The sequence below is a fragment of the Gopherus flavomarginatus genome, chromosome 8 (assembly GCF_025201925.1).
Source record: "Gopherus flavomarginatus isolate rGopFla2 chromosome 8, rGopFla2.mat.asm, whole genome shotgun sequence".
Classification (NCBI taxonomy): Eukaryota; Metazoa; Chordata; order Testudines; family Testudinidae; genus Gopherus; species Gopherus flavomarginatus.
The window spans coordinates 39,716,346-39,741,568 of NC_066624.1; the positions used below are offsets into that span (position 1 = coordinate 39,716,346).

Below are 25,223 nucleotides of genomic sequence, written 5' to 3' on the forward strand. Positions count from 1 at the left end.
ATAAAGGTTGGTTGAGAATGAGGCTGAGCGTATTCATCTGGGGCCATCACAGAACATAGGATCACGTCTCCAAAGGGGAAACTCTAGTGCTCTTACCCTGTGCACTCACTGGCTCCCTGCAAAACCGCGCTTCTCTCTCGGAAGCATCAGTGTGACCTAGATGGAGCAGCCGTATGTTCTCTAGGTCACATCCTAGTTCAATGGCCATCTGCATAGGCCTGGATTTCAGACCTCCCCAGCCCTGCAGCAAACTGTGTCTGCCTTATCAGAGCTGGAGTCCTGTGTTACAAGAGCATGGGGCTCCCAGAGCTCACCTGGTGAGTCTGCAGCACAGTGAGGATGATGAAGTCCTTGGAACTCCTACAAGAGAGAGGACAGGAGGGAAGGTTAATGGACAGATTTGCTCTCAGCCCCACGACACAGGACACGTATGGAAACGATGGGATGAAAACACCACTTGGAAGAGCCTGGTTGAGAGTTCACATAGCAAACTCTCTCCCCAGCCAGCGGCTCAGATTGTCTCGGTCTCCTACAGCAGCTTTATGTGCCAGGTAATAAGTGTGCTGGCAGTGCCTCATACAGCTGCTGCAAACATCTCTGCCAGCTGGAGATGTTTGGATCTCTGTAGTTTCTTACTCTGCTATAGAGATATTATTGAATAGACTGTTAACTAGAGAATCATAGCTATTCCAGAGCCCAGCATGACTTGCTCTGAAACACACACAGTCCAGGTGGATAACTGTCTGAGGTGTGGCTCCTGGGCTTGGGCAGGGCTCAAAGGAGTGAGGATTGCTGGGGATTCCCCTGCTGAAATAAAGATCCTTCTCTTAGCACCTAGGTCTTTCCCAGCTGTGACACCAGAGCTGAGAGAATAGGCAAGCTGGTGGGGAAATGGGATAGGATGAAGGGGCCAAGTTCTCCTCCCTCATACCAGCCTGAATCTCTCCTAAAGCTCTCTGCCTTTCATATTCCAGTCATGGTCTTCTCCAGAGCGCAAGCGGGGACCCATTCCAGGTTTCAGGCCACTGCTGAGAGGGGTCCTGGATGAGCTTTGTGCACAGCAGGGACTGAGTCTCATTTGTGTTCTGACCTATATAAAAATCCCGCGGCTCCATAGCCCTCAGAGCCGGAAGGGTGCCAGAAAGGGTAATGACTTAGGTGGACAAGTGTGTGGTGTGAGTGAAGGTTAATCAAACAAACTTCGTGTCAGTGCCAGCCTTCAGGGGGTAGGCTTCCCCACAGTACTGCCCTGCTCATGCTAACTCATTCTCTGGCAAGGTGCGCTTCCTTACAGCAGTGCTGAGCCAGTGCTGACTCCAACAGGGCCAATTTGATCACTGCAGTACCTGGAAGTGGCTGCTGAGGCTGCAGCCATGCAAATTCCATTGCAGCGGTGCCCAGATTCTGCCAGTTATCAGCTCTCTTGGCTAGTGGTTCTGGGATCACCCCCTCCAGCCCTCTGAGAGATGTAAGTGCTAACACCCCTTTCTGCTCACCCTTTCCCCTGCACCCAGGATGAGGTGGGGGAGAAGTTCATTACCTGACCAGATCAATGAATCTCTCTCTGGGGGCTTCACTCACATCCTCATCATTTATGGCCACAATCTGGTCTCCTGCCAAGAGTTTATCCTCAGAGGGGCCTCCTGCCATTGAGAGGAGAGTAGATGTTAGAGCCCCTGCCTGCAGCAGGGAGCGTGCCCTGTTTCAGCATGGTGCGGGGGAGCAAGCAGGGGAATGGGGCTCTGTGCTGTCTGGAATGAAGGGAGCACATTCTCAGAGCCCAGTGACGGGGCTCTGTTCTCAGCTCGGCTGGCCTGCACACAGTTCCTACTGGGATGAATGGCAGTGGCTCATCTAATAACCCTCCTATGTGGCCTGCTCCTGTTGTTCAACGAGAAACCGGTGCCACGTAGAAGGGCTAGTTCCAACGTCTCAAAGAACTGGGCTGGGAAGGCTAGGGGCCCGGTCACAGGCTGGGCTGAAACCCAGCAGGAGGAACTGGCTACGTGTCTACTGGTATCCCGGAAAGAAGTGATTTGGCTTCCCCAGTTACTCCATGCTCTCTTCCTCCACCAACCCGCTCGGTGTAACCCATCCAGTGTTTCTGCTTGTGGCTCTACTGTAGCCACTTTCCTCGGCCAGCCTGCCCCAGAACCCTTCGCAATGGCATGGCAGGGGACCTGCTGTACCTGCAGCTCCTGACTCAGCAGCAGCAGAGATTCTTTTGGAAGGGGCCCTGGAGGTGAAAACTCCCCTGGGTCTGGCGAAGGGACAGGTAAGCATGGCGCTGCCAGTGCCCACTTACAAGTGGCATGTTGTGTGCCCCCCGTGTCCTCAGCTGCTCTGCCACCCGTCTGTGCTCTGCATTCCTCTAGTGCTGCCCTCCTGGGTTCTGCTCTTTCCCCTCAGTGGATGCTCTCCATCACTCCTCCTCACTCAGCTCCAAGCGACTCGATCGCCCTGTTCGCCAGCATGGGCTGGGGCTGGCTCACACAGGTCCTGGCTGCCGTGGACCCTGTGGCTGCTGACGGGCAGTATGAGGCCCCCTTCTTCCTGCTGCCCCCTCTCCACCATGGGCAAGGCACTCTGGGGCACAGGGCATGGAGGGGGCATGGTTGCTGTACTTCCAAGATCTCTCAGACACCATCCTGTCAGTTGCAGACTGTGTGTCTGAAGACCCCTGCCTTTAAACAGTCAATTCCTCCCAGCCTCTACCCCATTGTCAGCTACAGGCAAGAGAACTACAACACTCACAGCCTTCCCACCCTGCACTCCAGCGTCTGCCTGAGGGTTCCAGCTCCCAGCTTGCAGCGCCCATACCCCAGGCAGGATGGCAGTATCATCCCAGCCAAGCAGTTCCCACTCCTTTGCCCGTTCCTTGCTTCCCATTTGTCTGATCTGCTCCACTCAGAACAGCCCCTTTCCCCAAGGTGGCTGTGAGCCAAGCACATACCTGCTGTTACTGAGCGCACCACCACTGGCCTCTCGCTGCCGGCCACAAAACCAAAGCCGTAGAGGGGGTCACGCTGGATTTTCACCTGTCGGAGAGCGTCTGAAGGCAGCTGACCACATTCCATATCATCACAGCTCTCCTCCTGCATCACATGACTGGAGAGGGAGACAGGGCGTGTAACAGAGCTGTACCCTGAACACAACCTGGTGACAACGCAGGGCAGGGAGCTGGGCGCCAAAAGGCCACAGGGCACTAAGTCATTATACTGACCTCCCTCAACCAGGCTCATTCCCCACCAGCTTCGTTCCGCTAGGGAGAGGAGCTATGCTGCTTGCAGGAGTGCAGCTCTGATGTAGTTCAACCCCACGGGACCAGTGCCTTCTCTTCTGAGAGTGTGCTTCACGTCTTAGGTGCCCCAAGCCAGGAAGCAAAGGGAATCAAGGGTGGGATCTGAATCCGGGAAGGCCTGCTGGAAGTGCAGTTCTCCTTTCTCCTTGGCTTCCCGCTCAGCTTTACTGAGTTTATGCATCCAAACATTTTGTGGCACCCCTCCCGAACTGCAATCACTGCCAACTCTTTCCAGGCTCTGAACAGCCAGCCCCGTTCTGCCTGCCTCCTACATCACCATCAGAAATTAGGATTCTGCTGCTGGAATTTAGCTGACAATTTGGTTGATGATACCTGAGGCATCCAGCCCCAACTCTCAGAGCTGTACAGACTCTGCAGGGCTCCTGGGAGCCAATGCTTGTTTCTGTCAGCAATGTCAGAAGCATGGACTCAGAGACGCACAAGGAATGGATCTGTGATGTAAGGGGGTCTGACAGTCACATCACCCTTCTTCCAGCTTAACCTCACTGGAGTCAGACTTTTGCACATCATGTGACCTGGGGCACTGATTTCTGCATCATCTGTCTCATTCTGTGTCATGACCTAATCCCCTATGGTTTGCACCTTCTAACTGCCACATTTTCAATGCCCTACCCCCTGTAGCAAATGCCATGATACAAAACAAATACATGCTGACACCTATATTCTTCCCAGACCACTAATGCAAAGGATAACAATCTCATTGGTGTCTTGATTCCTAGAGTGTCTTGCTATGAAAAGGTGGCTTTGGTGCACAATTGTACCAGAGACAGATGAAACTGCATATGGTTGCAACCCGAAGAATAAAATGATGAATGAGTTTTACAGATTCCTTGATTCCAAAGCCAGAAGAGACCATTGTGACCATCTAGTCTGACCTCCTGTATAACACAGGCCAAAGAACGGCCCCAAAATAATTCCCAGAGCAACTCTAAAAAAAACACCCAGTCTTGATTTAATAATTGTCAGTGATGGAGAATCCATCACAACTCTTGGTAAATAGTTTTCAAGTATCTGAAAGTGAATGTTGCTTCTGTGCTGTTGGTTGAGTGTTACTGTCCAGACTATTTAGTTTGCTAGATTCTTCTTGGCCATTTGGCTACAAGTCAGTTGTTCCCTCTTGGCAGTTTAGCGTGTGATACATCCTCTATCAACTCTAATCCATCTGCATTTCCAATGGCCCCCAGCACTGTGATATTTTGACACCAGATACAAAATTAAGAGTGACAGCACAGCATGGCTGAAACAAGAACTGAGCTATTTGTTTGAAGATGCCTCCTCAGATGGGATTCATCTCGGTAATTCTCTTCCACGAGAAATGCTGCTGAACTACCCTGCGGCTCCATGATTAAGTTAAGATCCCCTGAATGAGACGATGACTCAACTCCGGCTCATTCTGATCTTCAGTAATAGCATGTTGACCAGCTGGCTGCCCGTTGCTGAGAAAGCTCTGACCCCCAGCCCTTTGGCCCAAAGCCTCTGTCCTGATGGGAGCTAGTAGGTCTTTTAGATCCCCAACACCTACAGCCCATATCTGTGGATACCTAGGTATATAGCAAATCCAAGTATACGTGAATTAGATGCTATGTTATATCTATGCTACTAAATTAATAGTAATAATGCAGCATAGGTGCCGCCATTGCAATCTATTGCTATTGTCCACATCAGTGATTTTCAACCTTTTCCACTGATTGATTTCAAACCATTCCAGGGCTCACAGCACCTTCTGTCCCACCTCTCATCCAGCTGGGATGCCCCTCTTATTTTGCAATTTGGGAAGGGCGGGGTGGTTGCAACTCCCTGATATCTGTTTACCCCAGTCGTAACCCCCAGGCTAAGAACCCATGGTTTAACTTCACCATTGCATAATAACGTGTCAAATGTGTTTGGTAGGACGCAGTGACATAAATGATAAAAATAAGAACAGATAAAGAAAACTGTTGAGCAGAGGATGGGTCATGGCCTTCCCTGCAAATGGAGCCATTGTGTGTACATGCATGTGAGCTCAGCTCTGGGTGAGCCCTCTGTGACATGCACTTTCCTGGGCCGAGGGAGAGAGAATGGAGGGTGTTCTGCAACTTTGCTATCAGTTCTCTCACCTTCTCAGCGGAGTTCTGATGCCTTAGAAAGAGGGAAAGAAAGAAAAAATGAAAAAAGGCCTTGGGAAGGGGGAGGGAGGAGAGCGCCATTACTCACCCCTAGAGCACTGGTTGCACTTAATTGGCCAATTCACTGGAGCTGTAATTACCCTGAGGTCATCAGGGCAGAATATGGCTTCCATATAAAACAGTCTCCATACCTAATTGCTGCTTGAAGAAGCACACCCCGATTTTATTGGGAAAAAGGCCCAGGAGCCAGCACACCCATTGTTCATGTGCAGCTATTCCAAACAGGGCGGGCTATGTAAGGGTTGAATATATGGCTGGAACTGCAGGGTCATTGGCATGAGCCAGCTGTCACTCCACAAACCGGGTCTGCCATACTTTCATGCTCCTGAGCTGGTTTGCAGCACTATGGAACATGCCAGGCAGGGGGAAAGGAGTGGGCATGGCTGGGCTGCGGGGTAGTAGTATTGCTTCAAATCGTTAGCTTTTCATCCCTCAGGGATACAGCAGGTCAGACCTGAGGGGCACTGGCAGAGCTGTGGAGTTCAACGACTGGAATGACAGGCAGCTACAGGTCAGACCTGAGGGGCACCGGCAGAGCTGTGGGAGGGCTCAGGTGTGGGACAGAGTAGCAGAAGGGGCTGCAGGTCAGATTCGCAGTACAGGGACAGAGCTGTGGAGGGGACGCTGGCACAGCCACTGGTTCTATGGTAGCTCTGTGCCTGGCTCTACAGTAGCTTGTTATCAGCTTTGCTACTCTCATGAGTATTTTAAAAACAAAACAATATCAAAAACAAACGTGGGAAGGTGAAATGCTGACTGAAAGCATCACAGCAGCTCCCGCTCAGCTTGACTCAACAGAAACTCCTGCTGTTGGGGGGGAGGGGGACAACTGTATCTACCAGCCTAGACAGCACATCTGAAAGCTTCTCTAGCCTGAGACCTCCTCACTTTACACCCCTCCCCGAACAATTCTACACTCCGCCATATGAATCCCACTCTAGCTATCTGCCATCTAAGACTGACAGATACAGTGCTCAGCTGGGCAGCAATATACAACCCCAGATAACAAAGCCCCTCAGGAGCATGGCTGAGTTTAGCCTGTGAGGCCCCCATTTTGCAGAAAAGGAAATCGAGGCACAGAGAGATTGAGTGACTAGCTCACACAGCAGATCAATGGCAGAGTCAGCAACAGGACCCAGGATTCCTTGTTGCTAGTACTGTGCTTTGAGCACAGGACCATCCCCTTGTGCATTATCCCTGTGCACTGCTCCTCCGAGGCTGCTGTTTGACATAACAGCAGGGAAAGGCACGGGGGCACCTTTACTTTCTCTAGCCTAGTGGAATATAATGAGAAAACTTTTCTATTTTGCTTTGGCAGCCGAGCTGGGATTTGCACAGCTGTGGTGCTGATAAAATACACCTCAGTCCCTGCCACAAACATGAGAAATGAATGTTGGAATCCCCCCTCCCTGCTAGAACCACATTGCTCCTTTATCAGCAGATATGAGCTGCAGTAAAGTCCATTAAAATGCTAATCCCCGACACTGTAAATCCAAGGCTGCTAATCGCCTGGCTGGGGCGCCCAGTCCAGCGCCAGCCTCAGACCTGGGGATGGGCTTTCAGGAGGTTGACAGGGGACAGGGACTGGCTGTCATCACCTGAGTGGAAGGACTGGCTCAGCAGCTTCTCAGCATTTTACCACCGCAGGGGGTGAAAGCTGGTTTCAAAGCCAGTCCAATAGCTGTCTCTCCATGACAGCATGACTCTCTCTCCTAGGTGTTCCCCAAGCTTCATCCCTGCTCCAATACCCGCTGGCCTCTGGGCCTGCTGGAACTTAGCACTCCTGAACCAGGCCACTAGGTAGGGAAAACTTGTCCTGTAGCACAACTATCCCTAAGCAAGGAACGACTCCAGGCTGCAGCATGGCTTAGACGAGGATTGTTCCTGTACCTCTTCGCCATTCCAGAGGGAGCGTGTTCTCATGGCTCTCCAACGGGAGGGTGGACGCTTGGGAACTCTGCCTGGCTCTGCACAGACATCCTGTGGGACCTCAGGTCGCTCACTGGGCCTCAGGTTCCCCACCTGTACAATAGGGATAAATCTGACCTCCCCCACCAGCACGCTGCGAGGGTTAATCTCTGCACAGGAGAGCCCTGAACGAAGGGCCTTAAGAGACAGGCAGACCCCTATCATTCTTATTATGAGCCATCTTCAGAGCCTCCTTCCTGCTGGGAACAGAGCCACAGCTCCCTGAGAGCTCTGGGCTCACCCCTTTCATTCAGCGCTCCCACCACAGACCAAGTACTACTATCGCTGGTACAGAGGTGAGCTCTGGACTGGGGCCCCGGACCGTATGGTGCCCAGATGGGCTAGTCTTAGACTAGGGCTGGTCTTAGACTGCCTTTACTTCTCAGGCAGCAAACCATCAGCTCAACAAGTTAACGGCACTCAGATTAAAGGACCCAATTTTGTTAAAAAAAGGCCTAATTTCAGCTGTAATGCAGTCAGCTACCATGAAATGGAAGAATGGAATAAAACGCATGCAATGCTGGATATTAACAATCAAACGCCTTTCCCAGCGTCTTAAGCTGCCTCTCCTCTGATAAGACTTTGATGCAGCAGACACACTACAAGTGTAATTAATAATAAAGGACCAGCGTGACTTAATCCAGTAGTTCTGGAGAAGCAGTAACATCTCATCAGCAGGGGAGCAGGGTCTGCCAGAACCTCCATGTCAAATTGGCCCCCTGCTAGCAATCCTTCAACACTAATGTAGGAGAAGACAGTAGGGACAGGCAATGCTAGACTGGATGGGACCAATCAGCCACCTAGTCCAGTATCCTGTCTCCAAGAGGGGACAGCCCAGACCTGCCCAAGGAAGAGTGTTCTCCTGCCCCCCAACAGAGGCTGGTTTATGCCCTGAAACAGAAGGGTTTAGATCCCTTCTAAAACTCATGTTTATTTGTTTAAATACTTCCTATACTAACTCTAGATAGTTTTGTTTTCCCTATAAATGCCCAGGTTTTTTTTGAAACCTGCTAGGCTCCTGGGCTCAATGATATCTTGTAGCAGTGAGTTCCACAGGCTAATTGTGTGGAAAAAGTAGTTCCTTTTTCAGTTATGAATTGGCCACCTTTCAGCTGCATTGCCTGTCCCCCTTGTTCTGGGAGACAGGGGAAGAGAAGTCCTCAATTTCTCCTCTCTCTACCAATCATTAGTGATATACTTTTATCATGTCCCCTCTTATATGAGTCCTCTGGAAGGTAAACAGGTACAGTATGACAGTATTCCATTGCTTTGGGATGAGAGGCAGCCACTAATCGGCTTTAGCCTCAGCACAGCTGTAAAGGTTCCTTCCCCACTCTGAACTTTAGGGTACAAATGTGGGGACCTGCATGGACACTTCTAAGTTTAATTACTAGCTTAGATCTGGTAACTCTGCCACCATCCAGAAATTTCAGTGTCTGGATCACTTCTTGTTCCCCGCAGAACCTTCCCCCCCCGGGCAGCCTTGAGAGGCTTCACCAATTCCCTGGTGAACACAGATCCAAAGCCCTTGGATCTTAAAACAGGGAGAAATTAACCATCCCCCTTTTTTTCCCCCACCAGTTCCTGGTGAGTCCAGATCCAATCCCCTTGGATCTTAAAACAAGGAAAAATCAATCAGGTCCTTAAAAAGAAAGCTTTTAATTAAAGAAAGAAAAGTAAAAAAAAATAATCTCTGTAAAATCAGGATGGAAAATACTTTACAGGGTAATCAGATTCATATAGCCCAGAGGAACCCCCTCTAGCCTTAGGTTCAAAGTTACAGCAAGCAGAGGTAAAATCCTCTCAGCAAAAAAGGACATTTACAAGTTGAGAAAACAAAAATAAAACTAATCCGCCTTGCCTGGCTATTACTTACAATTGTGAAACATGAGAGAATGATTCAGAAAGATTTGGAGAGCCTGGATTGACGTCTGGTATCTCTTAGTCCCAACAGCGAACAACCCCCAAAACAAAGAGCACAAACAAAGACTTCCCTCCACCAAGATTTGAAAGTATCTTGTCCCCTAATTGGTCCTCTGGTAAGGTGTCAGCCAGGTTTACTGAGCTTCTTAGTCCTTTACAGGTAAAAGAGACATTAACCCTTAACTATCTGTTTACAGGCACAGTATGACAGTATTCCATTGCTTTAGGATGAGAGGCAGCCACTAATCGGCTTTAGCCTCAGCACAGCATCACAGAAGGCAGCAGGGAGTGAGCAGGAACATCCTACTCCAGGACACAGGCTTGAATAAAACAAGGAGAAACCAGAGGTTTCCCCACCTATATTCCATAGGAACACAGAGGATTTGCTCTACTAACTCAGATCATTGTTCCATCAAACCCAGGCAGAGAGCAGAGCGAGTGGTTAATGACTCTGGCTGCATCTGCACTTCTCTGGGGACCCTTTCAGCATCTGCCAAATTTAAGCTTACATTTAAAACCAAAAATATCTTTTGTCCCTTATGGTTGTAAAGGAAAGCTGAGCGTGTCGGAGTCTGCAGGCAAGCAAACTGTAACAGCAGCTTGAAATTGCACTGAACAGGGACATGAGGTGTTTATTCTGAAGCCTACTGATGACACAATGGACAACACCATTATTAACTATTTCAGTGATTATCAATTAGCAGAAATATCCAACTGCTCTGGTATTGCAGGGAGAGCTCATGTACAGAACCAGCACTTCCCCAGAGCCCAGCATGACCCTTGCCCTCAGTATCTTGCGCCCAGTTGTGACTAATACCTGATATTCAGAGGAATCATCTCTTCTAATCTAGTTCTTATTCTGTACCAATAAATAACTGTGGTGTCTGAGCACCTGAGGGAACTCTATGAAATGCTACCATAATGTACCTAGGTAATGGTACTATGGTGTTTGAAGAAAATTCCTTCCTGACCCCTGCAAGTGATCAGGTGATGTTCTGAAGCATGAGATTGGGTAATCCTCTTTACTGGTGGTTAAAGCAGATCCAAGCAGGAAGGGGAGCTCAGCAGTACTGGTCTCATCATCACACGGTGCTGTATGAATGAGGACAAACGAAGAACTGTGTCTGGAACGCACACATCCCTGAGCCACTGGATAGCCAGACAAGCAAAAATATATTCCTGTCCAGCTACACACACTGATATCACTGGTGTTCCACAGCCTCATTCTTACTGACAACAAGATTGGGAGCCTGGTTCTCCTTTGCCCTGCACCTTGTGCAGTCCTCTACAGCAGTGCAAACTGCATGTGAATGATCACCATTTGGAGCATTTTACCAGAGCTGGGTAGAAAACATTTTTCACATCCTGTGAAAATTGTCAGGATTTCAGAAATTTTTCCTGACCCAAACTGGGATGAAAAGTTGAAAACTTCAAAAATGTTCATGAACCAAAAATCCCCCTCTCCACAAAATGTGGTTCAGGTCAGTCACAATGTTTTTTGAAACTTTTTGGTTAGATTTTGAATTTTTTTCCCTCACATTTTTAATGCTATCATTAGCTTAAATTTTGAAGCAGAAAGGCATTTCCAGTCGGAAAACTGAAAATTTTCATTTCAAAGAACGTTGCAATGAGATGTTTCAACAATTTAGAAACTTCAGAAATGTTTCAAACTGAGAAATTCGTCAAAGTCAACCCTTTCCCATGAAAGTTTCGGTTTTGATGAATTGGCATTTTGCAACCAAAAAATAAAAGTTTGGTCAAAATAGTCCCAACCAGCTCTGCACTTTCCACCCACTTTGCACTAATGGAAATGTCTGTCCAAGGAGCTGGGCAGCAGTGAATCTGGCACTGATGTAAAAACAGCTGTTAAAGAGTAAAAGCCACAGCATGGGTTACCTCTGTGAAATCCAGAAATACCCAGTGCGACTCCTCCCATCTCCCAAATAAAAAAGCAAAGCCACCTCACAGCTCATTGTGACTTGCCATTGACAGGTTATGTTTCATTAAAAAAAAAAAAGCATGCTGCAAACCCAACAAAACCACTGGACCCCAAATTTACACCCCCCCCCCTATCAGAATACAGAAAAGCATACTAAATACCAAAACTGGTGATATAAATCCAGCGCAAGCTAATGTATCCCTGATATAATAACTAGCTCTTATATAGCCTGTTCCATCAACGGAGCTCAGTGCTTTACAAAAGAGATCAGTATCTTTAGCCCTCCTCCCCTTTTTTACAGATGGGGAAACTGAGGCACATAAGGGCAACATGATCTTGTGCAAGGTCACCCAGCAGACCAGAGCTAGGAACAGAACCCAGGTATTTGAGATCCAGGTCCCAGTCCAGCATTCCATCCATCAGGCCATGCTCCCTCCCCAATCCATGCTTCCATGTGGAACCCAGAAATATATGTGAGAGTCCTTGTTCCCCATCCAAACCCAGGTCCTCTCAGAACCTCTCCTCCTACTCAGTCATGGCCACGGCTTCTAAATGGAACCCATCAGGTTTTCTGCGCAGCAATAAAGTACCATCACCATCTTTCTACGTCTCTCAAGTCTGCTGTGTTTCCTCTTTGTTTCATTTCAGGCTGGATCAGACCCATCTAGTCCAGCCAAGGTCCATCTAGTTCAGTATCGTGTCTTCAATAGTGGCCAGCACCAGCTGTTCTAGAAGAAGATGCAAGGAACTCCCTGTTGGACAACTGTGGAACAACCTTCCCACAGAAGTTTCTTCCTGACCCCAGAAGCCAGTGATTGGGTCATTCCCTGACCATGAACATTTATAGCCCTTTTACCTTTGATCCTCTGTGTAACTCTGGGTGCTCCCCGCAAGCCAGGAAGAGGAGGGGAAGCTATGCTCCCCCGCACTCCCCTCACGTTGCCTCTTGCTTGTTCCCATAGCTTATACAGCTCCCATGTTAGCATTCATGGAACAAGCCAGCCCTTTTAAAAATCCAGACACAGGACGGCTGGCAGGATTTCTCCATCACATCAATTGCCAACTGGGTAGCTGACCTCAGGTCCCAGCAAACAAACAGAAGCTTCTCAGGGAAAAGCAGCTTCTGCCTCCTCTGACTGAGCTGAATTCTCCTCTGTGCTGCCCACTTAGGTAAGAAGAGAAATTTGTCCTTCTCCTTGTGGAGGAGGCCTCAGTCTGTACTAGCTTCTCTCATGTGGCAACTGCACTCCCTACCCCAGCCAGTAACTAGCTATGTTCATCTTCTGCATGTATAGACCTCAGAGGGAACTAGGACATCTCCTCAGGTAGAGGGAAACCTCCTGACGGGACAAGATTTAATGCCCAGACAATAAATTGCTTAGCAGATGCAACTGGGTCTCCTGCCTGTGTCACTGGGGAGAAGACACATATCATGGGTCTGCCCTTGCTATACCTTACTCATGTAAGTAACCCTTACATAAACATTCACATCATGTTCAGTGGGGCTACTCACCTGAGTAAGATTCTCTCATGTGAATGAACCTTCCAAGGACAGACTTCCTTTGCAAGCACACCCATTTGTGGAGCTGCTGCACTTTCCTTCCGAGTCAATATGGCCTGTGTCACGGTTTGGTGCGAGCAGTGGGCTGAAATGTCCCACACGTGGGGTCCCACACCTCTCCTTCCACTTATTGGATCATGATGGGATGCTCACCCCACTGCACCCACCTGTCCTGGTACTTCCTCCTTGCTGACCTGATCTCAACTTGGGAACATGCTGTAGGAGCTGCCACACCGTATCACACAATTGTCCATCTGGCCCAGTGTCCTGCCTTTGGGAGTTGTGCTATGTGCTTACAAGCAAGCATGTGTTGTTTTTAGCTGTTCCTCTCATGGGGGCAACAGCCATCTGGATAGGGGCCTACGTCCTGCACCACCCGTGTGTCCCCAGATTCTGTCTGGCCTAGTAGTTCCTGTGCCAAGCCATCTTGCCGGAGATTTCTCTTCTGCAAGTCATCGAAGCAACCTAACAGCCTGTCTAGGAGCTAATAAAGCACAGAGCCCTGCAGCAAGGAAGGGTCTGCCTCAGACTATACAAAAGGGTCCTTGTAGACGGGTTCCGCCGGGGCTCGACCCTCCCTGAGGGGGAGGGGAGCCACACCGGCCTCACTGTCCTCCCTGCAGTTACAATCAGCTCTGGCCCTTTGGGGCAGGGCAGAGCAGAGACAAAGTCAAAAGGGGCCCAGCCCTTGGTTCAGGCGGGGCACCAAACACAGTTACAGTCAGCTCTGGCCCTTTGGGGCAGGGCAGAGCTCTTGACCTTAGGCTGGGGAGAGGGGGAGTCTGCCACCCGAACACGGGTGGCAGGGGGAACGTAGGCTCACCCACTCCTCTGCGTTCCAGCCCGGGGCCCTGGTAGCGGTTGTCACCGCTACCAGTGGTCAGTGGGGGTCCTGACCGCAACACACTGACATGGGCAACGGTAGCTCTGCAGCCTGACTGGAGTCAGGTGCCCCCGGGCTACTTCCTACCTCCCCCTCTATTCCTACCTGGTCCGGAGCCTCCGTTCCGGGGACGTCCAGGACCATCAGTTCCTCCCAGTCCAGGCTGGGCGGCAGGTCCAGTAATATTTCTGGGAATTCGGGCCAAGCCGGGCCTAGGGGCTCCTCGGGGCAGTAGTAGGGGCGAGGCAGCTCTGGCAGCTCCTCGTCATCGCAACCTCGAGAACGCTCCAGCGGCTCCTCGTCGTATCAACCGTGGGGACGCTCTGGCAGCTCCTGGTCTCGGCCTCTGGCTTGGGCAGTCTCCCAGTTACAGACGTCGGCGGACATGTCTGCTCCTGCCGGTGGCAGACCTGCAACTGAAGGCTGGGGCCTGGCTTTTATTCTTCCGGGTCGCTGCCTGACCCTCTGAGGGGCGGGACTTCCGCCCAGCAGCCCCGCCCCCATGGATGACTGACGGGGCTCGACCCTCCCTGAGGGGGAGGGGAGCCACACCGCCTCGCTACAGTCCTATATCCAGAACTTCCCCGGGGAAGGCTCAGCTTTGCCTGTTGTCCTGTTTCCCATTGCATTGCCCCGAAGACGTTATGTTGGGCTGCTGCATTGTTGCCTGCTGCCCTGCCATGGTGGCTGTTGCACAGATGCATTACAGGACACAATTACACGGCCTGACATGTTGACTCCCAATGAAACCTGCCTCTGCACAGTGCTCTGAGCAAGTGAGTGCTTCATGCTCTGGACATGCTAAGGATTTCTTTATTTTCCCGCTGGTGCAATGCACTTACCACCAGCCTCTTACAGGCCGAAACCAACCAAACCCCCAAACACCTCTCCAACCCTGTCAGAAAAGCGCCAGGGTAAGCAGATAGGCCCTGCAACTTGTCCTGAAGATCAACAGGCTCAGGGCTTTGCTTGTTCACAGGCGGGATGAGTTCCAGAGTCAAGGGCCCTTCCCTGAACGCTCTGACAGGAAATCCAGGGCCTGTCAGCAAAGTGTTCCAGTTGATCTCTGCTGCAGGGCAAGGGCAGAGAGAGGCAAGGGACAGGTTCCCGCTCCCCTTCTGGCCCCTTGACCCTGCCACAAACCCAGCAGAATCTGTCTTGGCAGATACCCTGGTGTAAGGGTCCCCCTGGGCTGCGAAGAACCGGGCCCAGGGCTCCACACTGCCTGCCCTATAGCTCGTGGCATAGAAACATGCTGAGGGAGGGGTTTGACTGGGTACTGCTGTGCTCTGGTGATTCAGGGATGTGGGATGGGCCTCAGCAGACTGCTTTGGCCCAGTGTAAACAACAGCAGGTACAAGGCTTCTTTAATATACACTGGGGCCAAGAAGGCCACCCAGCAAAGCCAAGAATGTGGGAGGCACAAAGGTGGCTTCAAGCCATCTCCCATCCAGTTCTTGTGCTCAGCACAGCTCCGGATGATGGGAGAATGGGACCCATGGGACATAGGGCCCAAAACACACTGACCCCTACAGGGTGGGTGGCTGCTGACCCATACCAAGAACGACCCAACCCTAACCACTCCTAGTATCAGGGTTATAATTACTGTCCTGCAGGGCACGGCTTGGAAGGTGCCAACCATACTTACACCTGACCATTCAGAGGAAGGAGAGACCCACAGAAACCTGGACAGTCATATCACTGCACACAGCATTAAGAAAAATCCTTCCTGTCCCTTGCTGGTGACCAGTTTGTGCCCTGTAGCATGACAGCTGATCACCCTTCCATCCCCTTTGCTTACCTCACTGAGCTGTGAGGACCACTGATGGTCATTACACTCTCTAGCCCTCTTCACATCCAGGTGCAGCACTCACTGGTGGCCGAGCTATCACCGCGTGTGATGAAGGATCCCCTTGTGGTTATTAAAGAAGCCACAGAGACTTGTGAACTTTCCCTTCTAGCTCTTCTTTCACCGACCTCTCCTTATTTAGCACCACAGATGGGGGAGCCGTCTCCGATGCAGTAAGGAAGATGGGGCCTGAATAACTGCTTGCCACAATTATATTTTGAAGACGTCTGCATTCCCCAGCTAGCTCTTCTTCCCAGGCATACCTGCCTCCAGCACTAGATCCTCTCAAGAGGAGACAGTGTCACGCAGAAAAAGTGAGCTCCAGAGAGATTTATCACCTTGGATTTTTAAAATATCCTTCAAGTCTCAGGGCATAACTCAGGCCTGTGCATCCCAAGTGTTAGAGGCCAGATGCTGCCCCTTCAGCTCGCTGGAGTGCACGATGGCTGGTGAGGGAACTTTGGGAGACAGGCCTGTGTTATGGGACAGTAACTAAAGCAGTGTTTCTCAAACTGGGGATCCTGACCCAAAAGGGACTTGCAAGGCTTTTGTAGGTGGGATTGGGAGATGGCCAGAGAGTGGGAGTTGCTGTCTGACCACCCAGCTCTGAAGGCAGCGCTGCCACCAGCAGCAGCAAAGAAGTAAGAGTGGCATAGTACAGTATTGCTGTAACCCCATGCCCAACTCTCCCATCCCCTCGGCCGTGTCCTCTATTTGGGAACTTGAAATAAGCTAAGCCCAGGGCCAGCGCAACCCATTAGGCAACCTAGGCAGTCGCCTAGGGTGCTAACGTTTGGGGGGCGGCAGCTGCCCCGGTCTCCGGCGGTATTTCGGGGGCGGGACCGTCCACCGCCTCTGTCGGGGGCGCCATTTTGGGGGTGGGACCTTCCGCCGCCTAGGGCGCCAAAAAAGCTGGCAGCGCTCCTGGGTAAGCCTACTTTACGCTTTTTGAAAGGCTTCAGCACCTTCGACTGCAGGGATGATGACTACATGCTTAATTTAGTGCTATGAGTATGTACAGTAATTTGCTGTCACTTTTTTTTCAGGGGTGGGATAGAGGTGTCAACACAGCCTGAAATATTTTCAAAGGGGGGCCCAGCAAAGAGTTTGAGATTCCCTGTACTAAAGGGATGCACATGCAGTCCCCTCTACTACTCCATCATGGGACATTAACCCCGACATGGAAGCACTTCTTCCACGGGAGGGGAGAATGAGCTGCCATGACCATTCAGTACTGGGCTCTTCTAAACCTCTCTATCAATGGATTCCAGCTCTGGCGTGAAGACCTCACCCTCTCAGGTAACGTAGCTTCCATGTTAGTATCTGAGTGCCTAGGATGATGAGTGTGGTGTAAATTCCAGATAAGATCAGACAGACATTACTTTAATCTGGTCTTCCGCACACATTGCTTTACCTCACCCATGGGTAGGGCCCTACCAAATTCAGTCCATTTTGGTCAATTTCATGGTCACAGGATTTTAAAAGTAATAAATTTCATGATTTCAGTTATTTAAATCTAAAATGTCATGGTGGTGTAACTGTAGGGATCCTGACCCAAAAATGAGTTGTCCAGTGGTCGCAAGGTTACTGTAGGGGAGGTTGCAGTACTGCTACCCTTACTTCTGCATTGCTGCTGATGGCAGATATGCCTTCAGAGCTGGGCAGCTGGAGCACGGTGGCTGCTGGTTGGGAGCCCAGCTCTGAAGGCACAACCACCTCCAGGAGCAGTGCAGAGGTAAGGATGGCATGGTATGGTATTGGCACCCTTACTTCTGCGCTGCTGCTTGCAGAGCTGGGTCCTCAGTCAGCAGCCACCACTCTCTGGTCGCCCAGCTCTGAAGGTAGCAAGTGCAGATGTAAGGATGGGACGCATGGTATTGCCACCCTTCTGTGATGCTGCTGGCGTGGCACTGTCTTCAAAGCTGGGCTCCCGGCCAACAGCCGCTGCTCTCCTGCCACCCAGCTCTGAAGGCAGCGCAGAAGTAAGGCTGGCAATACTGAGACCCCCCCTTCCGCCCAAAATAACCTGGTGACACCCCCCCCCTGCAACTCCCTTTTGGGTCAGGACCCCCAATTTGAGAAACACTGGTCTACCCTGTGAAATCTGTATAGTATAGAGTAAAAGCACACAGGAGATTTCACAGGAGATCAGATTTCATAGTCCATGATGTGTTTTTCATGACTGAATGTGGTAAGGCCAACCCATGGGAATACCTCTCCACCTTCTAAGCACAAGATGCACAGCAGGGACCTTCTAAATCTATAGTAAAGGATGGAAATTCAGAGCAATCCTTCTCCCCTCCTCCGCCTCATAGCGCGCACAGTGGTAAAGTTACACCACTTCCAGTGATGCGGTACATTCTGCAGCTTCCTTACTGCGATAAGCCTACAGTCCCTGTATGGTTCGGTTTTATCTAGTTATTTTTAGTGCTGAGCCAATGTCTTCACTGGCAAGAATAGCTGCAGGAACAGCAAACTATTAGATAATATTTGAGAAAATATTTTTTTTTCACTCTCAGGTCAACTTGGGCAAATTGCACCAGTTTAACTTCAAATGGTTTTTAAGCCCATCCAGTTAAACTGGTACAAACCCACATGGACACACATATTTCAGTCAAATAAGGGAGATGTTGATAAATGCAAAGCAATGCACATTGGAAAACACAATTCCAATTATACACATAAAATAATGGCATATAAATTAGCTGTTACCCCTTAAGAGAGAGATCTTGGAGTTACTGTGGATAGTTCTCTGAAAACATCCACAAAATGTGCAGCGGCTGTCAAAAAAGTGAACACAATGTTGGGAATCATTAAGAAAGGGATAGATAAGAAGACAGAAAATATCATGTTGCCTCTATATAAATCCATGGTACTCCCACATCTTGAGTACTGCATACAGATGTGGTTGCCCCATCTCAAAAAAGATATATTGGTCTTGGAAAAGGTTCAGAAAAGGGCAACAAAAATGATTAGGGGCATGGAACAGCTTCCATATGAGGACAAGTATCAGAGGGGTAGCTGTATTAGTCTGGATCTGTAAAAGCAGCAAAGAGTCCTGTGGCACTTTATAGACTAACAGACGTATTGGAGCATGAGCTTTCATGGGTGAATACCCACTTCGTCGGATGCATTCGACAAAGTGGTTATTCACCCATGAAAAGCTCATGCTCCATATGTCTGTTAGTCTATAAGGTGCCACAGGACTCTTTGCTCCTTTTCCATATGAGGAGAGATTAATAAGACTGGGACTTCTCAGCTTGGAAAAGAGACGACTAAGGAGGGATATGATAGAGGTCTATAAAATCATGACTGGTGTGGAGAAAGTAAATAAGGAAGTGTTATTTTTTCCTTCTCACACCACAAGAACTAGGGGTCACCAAATGAAATTAATAGGCAGCGGGTTTAAAATAAACACAAGGAAGAATTTCTTCACACAATGCACAGTCAACCTGTGGAACTCTTTGCCAGAGGATGTTGTGAAGGCCAAAACTATAACAGGGTTCAAAAAAGAACTAGATACATTCATGGAGGATAGGTTCATCGATGGCTATTAGCCAGGATGGGCAGGGATGGTGTCCCTAGCTTCTCTTTGCCAGAAGCTGGGAATGGGTGACAGGGGATGGATCACTTGATGATTACCTGATCTTTTCATTCCCTCTGGGGCCCCTGGCATTGTCCACTGTTGGAAGACAGGATACTGGGCTAGATGGACCATTTGTCTGATCCTGTATGGCCGTTCTTATTTTGGTTTGGCATAAACTGTTCCCAGTCAACTGAAGCTAAACTAGAAAAGCCCCTCGTCAATCAGCGTCCACACAGAGGTTTGAACAGGTTTAAGTAAATTGGTTTACACAGTAGGTGCAACTTTCCCACACAGCCAAGCCTTCAACTGTGAGTATTTGAACCAGTAACCTGGCCCTAAGAGTTACAGTCAGCCAACTGGGGAGCAGAAGCATCCCCTGTGACCTATGTTGCCAATCCAAACTAACCAGCACTTCTCACAGTTTGAATAGCTGCACGGAACAGCTTGGGAAGAATAATTCCCTGACCATATTCCCCAAATTTTCATTAACATTAGTCAGTTACAGGCTGTTTAGGGACATTTTGCAAACAGAAAGGAGGCAAAGTTCACTCTAGGGCAGCATCTCTTCCAAGTTACTAACCCAGTTCTGGTTCTTTTTTTGTTGCAATAAAGAACAAGTACAGAGTCTGCACTGGGCACTCATTGATTATTCATTTCTTTCCCCCATCATCATGTTGTCAGTTGTCACCAGATTCAAACCCTGCCTCTGCTTCTTCCTACGGTGCCCAGACTCTCCCCTGCCAGACTTCCCTCCAGGCTTTCCCTGCTCAGTTGCGTTGTCATGTGCCTGTTCTGCACTGACCCTCCTTGGGTTGTCTGCTGTCTGGGCAGCAAGGACTTGATCTAGCCAAGCACTCATGCATGTGAATGCTCCCATTAGCTTCAGTGGAACCGGGACTGGGTTTAAAGCTAAGCATATGCTTAAGTGTGTTGCTGGATCAAGGCCACTCCACTTGACCAGGAGAACTAGTGAGGTCTGCCAGTGGAATCTGCCCCGGTCTCCAGGGATTACCTGCTACTGGAGGGTAGGAGAAGTGGCTCCATGTACATTATTCCAGAGAAGCCACCATTAAGGATTATATTATCGTTATGAGCTGGCGGGTCTGTATCCGTGCAACACTGCATTCTGTGGGAGGGAACTGGAACTGCTCAGCTGTGCATGTCATGGGCCCTCTACTGCCAGCAGCTTAATGAGATTCCTCCTCTAGCCCATGTGGAATGGGCTGCTGCTCTTGGAGATGGAGGCCAGATCCTCAGAGGTACTTAGGTGCCTGACTCCCACTGAATCAAGAGAACCTGGGCCTGATTTCTAATCCCACTGCAGCTGGTGCCAGGGGTTTGCTACAATTAACCATGAAAAAGGGAGCAAGAAGGGAGGTTACAGTGTCAAGGTAGAGGGCAGGCGTGCTAAGCAGTTGCAATGGCAGCTCATGTTTAGCTGTGCTTAGGGCGGGTGCCTATGTTTGCTACGCATTTACCTGTCCTTGTTCAGTCTCATCCTGGGAGACCCAGTCTCATCAGGAATGCTTTAAAATTCCCCTCAGTTCCTTGCTTAATCTCTCTGATAAGAGACAAACAACATTAGGGGTTTTATTTACTGGCCATCTGCATTATCATTGCAGCAGAATGGCACGAGGCAAACACCCTGACGTTGGGCAGAGTTTGGGACACTCAGGATGGGAAGAAAACAAACACCTCCACCCGCAGCTTTCATTCACGGACAATGGTTCAAATGCAGCCCCGGCAAAAGCAGGCACGGCTCCCGCTGACATCAAAAGGAGATGCATCCCCTGGTGTCCTGCATGAATCTGATCCACTCGGGATTGGTGCCCGAAGAGCCAGTGACACTTTCTACACATGAGCTGGCTAGTATAGTCTCAGGTTGCACCAAAGCCTTCCCTTTCACACTGTCCTAGCTCCTGCTGGCTGGGAAAAACACATCTGTCTGTGCCACATTCTCCAGTACCTAGGAAACATCTGTGGCCTCACACTCTCTCCTGACTTAAAATCCTCTAGTCATCTAGCCTGCGTGGGCACTCAGGAGAGAGCGTCCCAGGGCAGGCTCAATGAGGAGGGCAGTACCTGCCCTACAGCGGCTCTGCTGACCATCATGTCTGTGGTGCCTCAGCAGCCATTCTGCACTGGCTATGTTCCCAAATCCTGCCCCAGGACTCCAAGCCCTGTTCAGGAATACAGTGGGGATGCTCCCAGGGTGTTACACAGTTCACAGTAGTGCTGTCTTTACCAGAGGGAGGCTGGAGGCCAGAGGCTGTCCATATCTCTGGGCCACAGAAAGAGCCTGAAAATGGGTTTCAGCATGGAAGGCACCGATTACAGAGCTGAGGCCCACAGTAACTCCTTGCCCTCTCCTAGCACCTTCCACCCCAGCAGCTCAGCGTGCACTACAAACCTTAATAATCTGGCATCATGGTGAGGCAAGTCAGCACTATTCCCTCAGGTTACACATGGGGAAACTGAGGCACAGAATGGTTTGGTGATTTGCCCAAGGACAGTGACATACCTGGGTCTAGAACCCAGGAGTCCCGATTCCCAGTGTCCCACTCTAACTGCTAGACCACACTCCTGCCCCGTAACTGTTGGGAACATTTACTTCATGATGACCATGCAGCATAAAACACACTGCCACCAACACCCAGGCATCACAAGATGCAGCAATGGGGTGGAATCAAACTCCTCTCAGATTTGTGTGGCGTGGAGATGACACACCAGCATTGGGCTGCTAAACCCAGGGTTGTGAGTTCAATCCTTGAGGGGGATATTTAGGGATCTGGGGCAAAATAGTCTGTCAAGGACAGTACTTGGTCCTGCTGTGAAGGCAGGGGACTGGACTCGATGACCTTTCAAGGTCCCTTCCAGTTCTACATTTCTATGATTCTAAGCAGGTAACACACCACTGACTCCGTTGGAGTTGTGCCCACTTACACCACGTCTGAATTTGGCCTAGGCACATTGCAGCAGCTGTGGAGTGAGAGGGCTGATGAGCTCAGATCTCGTAGGCTCCTGGGTGGTCGGTGCTGTGTCAGGGCTGAGGGCAAAGTGCAGGAAGGGTCCTGGAAGCTCTGCTCACTGCCAGCGAGCTGTGAGATACCCATGGGCCTGCTAGTTAACTGTGTCACACATAGAATCTTCCTCCCAGATGTTCAGCAGGGAGGGGGGAAGCGGACAGACAGCAGTGAAAGAGAGAGGAGGAGATGGAGAGGCACAGACAGAGTGATGGGGGAGAACGAGACATGCAGGGCACAGAGCAGGGCTGGATTCAGGTGATCCTGTGCCCTGGGCACACTATGGCTCGCAGCCACTCATGGTTGCACCTTCCAAGCCCATGCTATGGCCCCATCCAGCACTTGCAGTGGCAGGGAGTCCATCCCCTCCCACACAGCCAGAGACAGGGGTGGTGGCAAAGAACCTCCCAGTTTTGATTCCTGATGCTGGGCTGTATCTGCTGGGGTGAGTGAGCTGGCCCTACTGCATACTACTCTTCCAGCCATACTCAGACTCCTCTAGCAGGGTGGCCCCCCAACTCTCCCAGGTGTAGCTACCATCCCATTGGAGATGCATGGGGCAGCTGCCACCTCTCAGAGCGATCAGAGCAGGCTCTCTGCAGACTCAGGCAGATAAAACAATTTATTTTTCAATGCAAGTTAAGATTCTGATCACATCACATGAGTCCAGGAGCTGGGGTCCCTGGCACAGCCTTATAGTGGACTTGGCAGAAAGTGAGAAAGGAAGCGTGAGGCGCAAAGGGAGGGGAAGAGAGACCAGTGTAGACTGTGGGTGCATCTGGGCAGAAACCCTCAGCATCACAAGCCTTGGGAGCAGAGAGCCCAATTTTACTGACTGCTAGTCGCAGACACACAAGACAGCACCAGGCCCTGATTTCTGCCCCTGAAGCTGAACACTGGAAAATAAATCTTCCACGTTGTGGGAAATTATGACATTTTAAAATTTGTATTTGTTCCAGATTGGACCAAAACATTGACATTTTTCAGGGAATGGAAATGCCAAAAATGTTTGCTTTGGAAACGTTGAATCATTTTGTTTTGCTATGGTAAAAACAATTTGTTTAGATAACATCAAAAAAATACATTTCTTAATATGTCAGATACTACTAATATGCTATTACAATTAATCATATCTACATTGAAACAAAAGAAAATGAACTGATAAAATGGAAATGAAACAAGAACATCAAAACCATTTGTTCTCATTTCAATCCTTTCCTGTTAAAAATGTCCCTGAAATCGACTCGTTTTCACATAATGTTTTGAGTTCAAAAAAACTGCATTTGCCAATGGAAAACTGTTCCACTGGAAATTGTACACCCAGCTCTACTGAAAACCCACAAGCTGCCTTCCCTCCCCAGCATGGAGCTGAGACAGACTGAGCAGATGCATGTTGCTCTGCGTGGGAGCTCTGGGTCTGCTATACTGAACCAAGCGTCTCACTCACCCTGGTCAGAGCTACCCAAGTACATGAGCTTGTGGAAAGAGTCCCAGCTCTGAGCAGCCGAGGGAGAGGAGTATGGAAAGACTCCACTGGCAGGTCAGCTGGTGAAATCCTCTCCCCTCTGCTCTTCACAGCACTCAGCCATCCAGCCTGGGGTGGATTCTTACTATTGAAAATTACCTGGGGAAGTGCTAGAGCTGGCTCCTGCAGTTGGTCCCCGATAGCCAGCCCGTCTCTCTGAGCCTAGCTATCAAGCAGAGGCTGCAGCCTGCATGGCCTGGCCCCAGGCGCCAGCCTGATGGATGGAGGATGTAATCTCAGGTTATTTTAGAAAGCAGAAAAAATCCCCAACATGTTTATCAAGGCTGGGTCTTTTTTCATCACGTTGGCACCCCGAGAAATGTTCTGAGCCAAGCCAGGCCAGAAAGACCTCCTGACATCCCAGCTGCCCCTTCTGGGGAGCCCAAGTGCTGCTAACAACATGGCTGCCTCTTCTTCATTACAGGCCCCTCTTGCTGCCAGGTAGTGGTGCTGCTCCCTGGCATGAGGAGGAATGGACTGTGGAGCCCTGGGGCAAAGGGACAGGGCAGAAGGAAGAGTCTCCATAACAAGGTATGCTCTCTGCATGGCAGCCTGGAGACTCTCAAGGGAAACCCCTGCCTCCTAATGGAGGTGGCAGCCAGGCAGGGACCCAGTAGCAGCCCGGGGATTCTCAAGCCAGAGCCCTGCTCTCCAGCCCTCCTGCCAGCAGCATACAGGAAGCCGCAGGAGAGGGCCCTTTCTGAACCACAGCTGAGGGAGACATGCAGCAGGCTCCCCAGCGGTCAATCGGGCATTGCCAGATCACACCGAGGGTCAGGCCTGTGGAGTCCCTCAGGGGAGACTCCAGCTCCAAAAGACACGTGCTGGCAGCATGGGGCTGAGGAGAGAACTTCTGTCCTGGAGCCAGCTATGCTAGCACAAAGCTTCCTGACAGAGACTCTTTCTCAAGCCTGGATGCCAGGGGTGCTGGCAGCTTTGGGCCAGACCCTGAATACTGAACAAATGTGGAGATGTTACACGGGCCCAGGGGAGAGACTCCAGATCATGATCACAGAAGCTGCTGGTGCAGAGACCCACCGGGCACATCCCCAGGCCTGAACAGATCTCCTCAGAAAGGAGTCCCATTCCCAAACTCAGGTGTCAGCTGCCATGGGGTGCTCAGGGAGACACTCAAACATAGGGGTCAATGGTCAGGCCTCGTCCCTGCCAGGTGATGCAGAATTTCCATTTTCTAGGGGATCCACCAGGCAGGCTCTCCATCAGGCCTGCTATTAACCTGAGGCAGGCGTGCTCAGGCTCCTCCTGCTGTGTAAGGGTATGAATATGCTACAACTGGGAGGTGGAACAAAGCTGGCTTGAGTACCAGCATCAGTAAAGCCACGGCAGCACAGGGGTGTCAGCCCGAGTATGAATGCAGGGCTCTAGGCAGGGCTGTATAGCTCCTGAGCTGCCGCAACTTCCCTGCTGTTGTTACTTGAGCTAACTTCAGTCAGCATGCAGTGCGCAGGGCCTAAGAGT

The 25,223-nt window shown here is 50.3% G+C and overlaps 1 protein-coding gene across 4 annotated transcripts in view; it reads right to left on the reverse strand.

Annotated features, from left to right (window-relative positions):
- Positions 1-25,223, reverse strand: part of FRMPD3 (FERM and PDZ domain containing 3) — a 157,055-nt gene that overhangs the window by 54,835 nt on the left and 76,997 nt on the right. For 3 of the 4 annotated variants that reach the window (XM_050965758.1, XM_050965756.1, XM_050965757.1), the window contains 3 exons: positions 2,954-3,108; positions 1,541-1,643; positions 315-360 (listed from right to left, as the gene is read on the reverse strand). In XM_050965758.1, coding sequence (XP_050821715.1) covers positions 315-360; positions 1,541-1,643; positions 2,954-3,101 — 297 coding nt within the window. In that variant the 5' untranslated portion in view covers positions 3,102-3,108. Of the gene's footprint in view, positions 1-314; positions 361-1,540; positions 1,644-2,953; positions 3,109-20,674; positions 20,702-25,223 lie in introns of those variants that run through there. The other variant, XM_050965755.1, reaches the window with a different exon arrangement.